The 5903-nt window shown below is 35.3% G+C and overlaps 2 protein-coding genes across 2 annotated transcripts; both read left to right on the top strand.

Moving 5' to 3' along the window:
• The first annotated feature begins 1499 nt into the window (after positions 1 to 1499).
• LOC132059365 (protein SENSITIVITY TO RED LIGHT REDUCED 1-like) lies at positions 1500 to 4596 on the top strand. Its single transcript, XM_059451958.1, has 4 exons — positions 1500 to 1634; positions 2411 to 3236; positions 3330 to 3390; positions 3765 to 4596. Exons 2-4 carry the CDS (start codon positions 2516 to 2518, stop codon positions 3766 to 3768), a joined length of 786 nt encoding a protein of 261 aa, XP_059307941.1. The 5' UTR covers positions 1500 to 1634; positions 2411 to 2515; the 3' UTR covers positions 3769 to 4596.
• Positions 3793 to 4293, top strand: LOC132061125 (uncharacterized). Its single transcript, XM_059453990.1, has one exon. The coding sequence runs from the start codon at positions 3793 to 3795 to the stop codon at positions 4291 to 4293; it is 501 nt and encodes a 166-aa protein (XP_059309973.1).
• Positions 4597 to 5903: the final 1307 nt, after the last annotated feature.

The following is a 5903-nucleotide window of genomic DNA, read 5'->3' as shown; positions in this document are numbered from 1 at the left end:
AATGGTCCCTTAACCATACACTTACCTATTTTAGTCCTTTAACTATCTAAAAACTTATCAAATTTAGTCTCCGTCTATTTTTTTATACAAACAGCGTACAAACTCATAAACCTTCGTGAGATTAATCATTAAACCATTCCTTAGACCTATATTTCTCTCTCCCTGCTTCTTTTTCCTCAAGTTCCTCTTGTTAAAAAAAAAAAAAAAAAGAGCATTCAAGATCAAAAATTTCCTAGTCTCTAAAATTCAAAAAGACAAACTCAGGCATAAAATTTCTATAATCATTCTTCTCAAACACTACTAAAAAACTGGTAAAAACTGATGGAAAAAACCGACGGAAAGACCGACAGATTCTGTCAGGTTTTTCAATAATTTTTTTAAATCTTTTTTTTTTAAGAAAACCGACGGACTGCATCAATTATTTTTTGCACAAAAATGCGCAAAAAAATATAATTATTTGTTATATTATTTTCTAAAATAAACTGATGGAGTCCGTCGATTTTTTACTTTTTTATAAAAAATTGACGGAGATGGAGTCCGTCGGTTTTTAGAGCGAAAAAAATAGTATCAATTAAATCAATGTAAGTATATGAATAAAAAATATCAATGGTCTAGTGGTAAAGCCCTTTAATGCCAAGGAATATACTCGGGTTTGACTCCAAGTTCCTACCTTTCATTGTTTAATTTTCAAAAAAAAAATTGACGTGAGACCGTCAGTTTTTATTTTTATTTTTTTTATTTTTAACAAAACTGATGGATTGGGTCGGTTTTAACTGACGCAAACTCCGGTTACGAAACGCGAGAGAGAACTTAAGGAAAAAACCGTAAGTTAAAGAATGAACTCGAGGAAAAAGAAACAAGTGAAAGAGTAAATATGTGTCCGTGAATTCGAACGATTAATCTCACGAAAGTTTTGCATGAACAGACGCCGTTTGTATAAAAAAATATATAAAGATCAAATTTGATAAGTTTTTAGATATTTAAAGGACTAAAATGATAAGTGTATAGTCAAGCAACTATTTTAGAGCTACTCAGGGCCTATTTATGGCCTTTTCTCTTCATTCCAAACATAGGGTTAGCCATCTCGCCGCCTACTCTACTGGACGCTTTGCTGTCTTACTCTGGCGGAATATATTTCCTCTTTCCCGATAGAGCTCTCTATCCCCTCTCCTTCGGATTTCCTCAAATATTTGGGGTTTCTTTTTGGTTGGACCTTGTGGGAAGTTTTTTGTATGGATTTTGTTTGATTGAATTTTGTGGAAGCTGACGACAACTACAATTCCAAAAGTTGTCGTTGATTTGAAGCCTTCGCATAGATTCATATCGCTACGGTGTTGGTGGATGTGGTCAGAGAAAGCAATTACTTCAATCGCTTTTGGAGAGTCAAACAAGAAAATGTATGTTTGCCCTTTAAATATTTTAAATTATTAATTATTCTGATTTATAGTATCTCTTGTATAGTTTCTAAATATGTAAATTATTTTAAAAAAAATAAAGACTATATGTCCAAATTTACGGTCAAAATAAAGAAGTTTGATTGTAAAGTTAAATCGTATATGTTCTGTGAGGATTCCATTAATTTGCATTCAAAATAGTGATTGTTTGAATTCCACTGAAGGATCTACCATTTCCCTGTATGTTTCCATCACCCTATACTCATCTCTGTTTAATAGTTCGTTTTTCATATATTTGTCTATGTAGAAACCAAATTTGTCATTTGATACTAGTAGCCCAGCTGGAAAACTCTGTAACCCAAGTTTCGGGCATAAAAATATTCCTCAGCAAAATTGACGCCTACGATTTTAATTGTTAGGAAGGTCAGAGAATCATGTCTATCCTTATTATAGGGTAAGAAGAAATTATCTATTGTAGAGTAACTCTTTTGCTGCAGTTGAAATGCTTGTTAATAAGTAAAAGTATCTAGCTGAATTACAGACTCCGTAATAATTTAGACAGAAAGGAAAATCCTAAAAAAATAAAATCCATGTTTTTCCTTTGCATTACATTCTTATTAGTACAAGGTTCTTTTGTGAATTTTGTCGACAAATCTAAATAGAAGAAATTGAGTTCAGAAGAGCTTGTTTTCATACTTGATTGTTGCATATCCTGCGTGATCGGTTTTGAATGGGTTTAAAGAAAGAAGGTGACTGGAGCGCTCCTAAATGGAAGAAGTTGAGTTTAGAGGAACTTGTTTTTTAACATAATTATGGGTTAAAGAAAGAGAGGGGCATGTTCATATTCCTCTTATCTCTGGCAACCCTCTTTTGTCTCAATTGAACCAACTCATAATAGTGAAGATGTCAACTGAGTTGCTTCTTGAAATATCTATGTGGCTTCAAACATGCAGCATTTGATGTGCAGCGAAAGTATACTCTTTACAATTTGGAGTAATATGCTTTTCTGCTTACAGGTTTATATTAACTCCAAAACACGAGAGAGTGGCTGCATTGTTAGCTGTTTCAAATAGTGTTTTAATTGCTAGAGTCCAACGTTAATCTGGACTTTGGGTGCAAAGATGTATTGCGGTGAGAATATGGAGTCCAATGTTTATTTTCACGTACAAGATGAGGCAGAAAGGCTGCTTAAAGAGATTGAACTGATGATGAAGAATGTTGAGAACTCTGAATTGTATGCTGGAATGCGCTTTGATCTCAAACACAATGAAACTTTTCAACAACGTTTTCTTTGCCTTTTAGGCTCCCATTCACATGTTCAGGTGGTAATTTATGCGTTGGGAAGCATGGAATCCAGTTTCAATTCACAGTTTCAGCTTGCCGTAGTTCTCCTACTAAAACGAGATTTTCCCAATTGGATTGGCAATATAGAAGTATATGATCCTTTGATGTCTCCAGCTGATACCCTAGTTTTGAGAAAACTGGGTTTTGAGGTTCTAACCATTGATGAAAATTGTAAGAGGCAAGTTCGGGGACCAACAATGTTCTACAAGCCTGTTCCTAGTTATTGGCTTATCGGCAACCTGCTGGGAGCAAACTGGTCTTCGTCTTGTATTAACCAGATTTTTCTACTGACAAACTCATTTCGCGATTTGCTGACCAATATTTCACCGTGTAACCAGAAAGGAGAAACAAGGCAACGCCTAGAGAGAATTCTCCCCTTCACAACAGAGATTGGCATAAAAACTAGCCATGAGGAGATCTATACTAATGTGTTCTTAGGATTTGCTTGGCACTTCTTTGACGTGGGTCCCAAAATTGACATGGAAACATCACTGCCTGGTACTGGATTTCCTTCTATCTCAAGTTGGAGAATTTATTGGTTGGTCTTACGTCACTTGCAGTGAACAGTTGTTTTTCTTTTTGTTGATTCAGTGACAAAGATTACAAAATATAGAAGAAACAGCGGACAGCAACCTTGGTTGGATTGGCAAAGGTACTTAGATGGGAGACTAGATACCGAACTTTCCATTTATTATTGAATACAGTTCTCTTATGCAGGCTAGCTCATTCTGTTATTTGTTGACAAAGGTGTTTCAACTTAGCATATCGTTGAAATCATTACCCCTTTACTCTCTCTCTCTCTCTCTTTGTATGCTTGTTTCCTGTCTTTCCCCTCATGATAAGATGTGTTTTATACATGCGAATTATTTAAGTGCTAGTTGGAGAATCTAGATCTTTGTGGTTGCATTATTCAGAGTACTTCAAAATTATTTGCTTACAACAAACTGTAGAAGGGAGCTGAAGGAATCATACGAGGGTAAGGTGGACGTCATCCTAAAGATGTAACTTTTAACTTCAGTGTTGCAGGTAAATTGAAGAATCATTTTTGGAAGATATGCAAAGTGATATGTCTAGTGAGGGATTTGCAAAATATTTTGGTGAATATCGTGGGCCTCGTCGTTTAAGATGCAACGCAGTTCCTCCTCCACCAGGTTGGATTAAGCTAAACGTTTATGGGATTGGTAAAGAAGGTGACCAGTCAGGACGATATAGTGGCATCTTCCAAGATGATACTGGAATGTGTTTAGGCAGGTATAGTGGTACCATTGATGTTGAAGACAATGTGATTGCTGGACTGGAGGCCTTGAGGAATGGGTTAGTCAGATGCGTGGAAGGAAAGTTGAATGCACAGAAGTTGATTGTGGAGTCGGATAATGTTATACTTGTCCAATATGTTAATGGTCACCCTGAGCCAAATGAAATAACCATGTACAGGTTGAAAGAAATTTTCGACCTGCTGGAACGTATAACTTGTGCCATTTACCATGTGTATGAAGAAGCCAATGAAGCTGCTAGAGACTTGGCTCTGAGAGATGAACCTCACAATCGATCATAGATAGCTTTGTTTTTCTGCTCACAGGGTAGGGGTGAAGCTTTCTAGTTTCAACTAAGTTTCATATGCCATATGCTATTTATGTTGCAGCAGACTGATGTACACATGGATCACATAGCAGACACTTCTGTGTCTTTCTGACTTCTCAGTACAAGGTTTTTTTGTTTTTCAAGTGATGATGAATGCAACAAAAAAGAAAAAAGAGAAAACAAATGCATTCCGGAGCAAAGGCAAGCCTTATATGTTAATCTAATTTGTGTAAACTGAAGCAATTTTCTCAATCTATGTTAATGTTCATTGAATGTATTAAGTGGTCTTTGCCTCTTTAATTTGACAATATTATACTATTTGAACTAAAGTTTACAGCCCAAGAATGGAAAATATGTACCTTGTTTTCACTGAGGCGAGAGTGAGATATTTGAAATTGTTGAAAAATCAAATAAACTACAGGAGCAAATTAAGGTCAATATAGCTCCTGTGCATAAGGTGGTGCTGGACAATGGAGTTGACGGAAATGTGTTTGCTTAAGGTTGGTACTTTAATGTGACTTTATTGAGGGAATGGGTTTTGCCCAAGCTGGAGCTCCATCTCAATTTTCTTTTAATGCTGTCATATCTGAGGTGAAGTTCATTCAGTTTTGAGGGACAAGCGTCATCCCAAAAACTAACAGCCACAACATTTTTAACCCTAAAATTTGACAAAGGGTAAGAATGATCTATTTCGCATAGTTTAAGCGTAGTTTTGAGACCCAATTTCGTTGTTTTAAACCGCTTGTTATGAAGTCCATGGTTTACATCGAAAAAAATATAAAAAAAGATATGTGAAGCTTACAAATATTCATTTAATTATTTGTATTAAGAATAAGAGTTAATACAATTAACTTTTATAAAATTAATTTATGAGTCAAAAGCCTTTTTATATTTCTTTTTTTATAGAAGATTTTTTCGGTTTGCCCTTCAAATGGGTTGGTTTTTGATTTTTGTCCTTCAAAATCGAACTTATATCTAGCAACACAAGTTCTTTAAAAGTTTCAAGATAAATGATACATGACACAAAAAATTATTTTGAGGGACAAAAATTAAAGACCAGCACAACAAAATAGGGGCAAAGTGCAAATGACCCAATTTTATATCCAATCAAATATCTGTCCCATACTTCAGAAAAAAAAAGAAAAAAAAAAAAAAGGAGAGGGAGTAGATTCACCTTTAGTTTAGTATTGGAGCTGCACTCCATTGGTTCTTCTTTAGCGCGCTTTTTCCAGTCTCCACCACCTCCGAAAACTTGCCACTCTTTTTGCGCGGAAATGTAATTAAATGCCTAGTGGAAAGTGTTTTTGTATAGATTTTGTGTGATTAAGTTTTTGGAAGTGGAAAACAACTATAATTCCAAAAGTTCTCACTGATTTAAAGCCTTCGCGTAGATTCGTATCTCACTTCAAGGCACCGTTTTACTGAGGGCTAGCAGCTGAGCTACACTTCTAGGAGCCGTTTGGACGTGATTTCCATCTCTCATATTTAAATCACGTTTAACACGCAATGGATTTTTAAGTTAGCTTTTTTTATAAACATAAAACCCCCATGCGCCATGGAACCATCAAAATTTTTCAATTCTTA

This window comes from Lycium ferocissimum, chromosome 6 (assembly GCF_029784015.1).
Source record: "Lycium ferocissimum isolate CSIRO_LF1 chromosome 6, AGI_CSIRO_Lferr_CH_V1, whole genome shotgun sequence".
Lineage (NCBI taxonomy): Eukaryota > Viridiplantae > Streptophyta > Magnoliopsida > Solanales > Solanaceae > Lycium > Lycium ferocissimum.
This window is presented reverse-complemented; position numbering and strand designations above follow the sequence as displayed.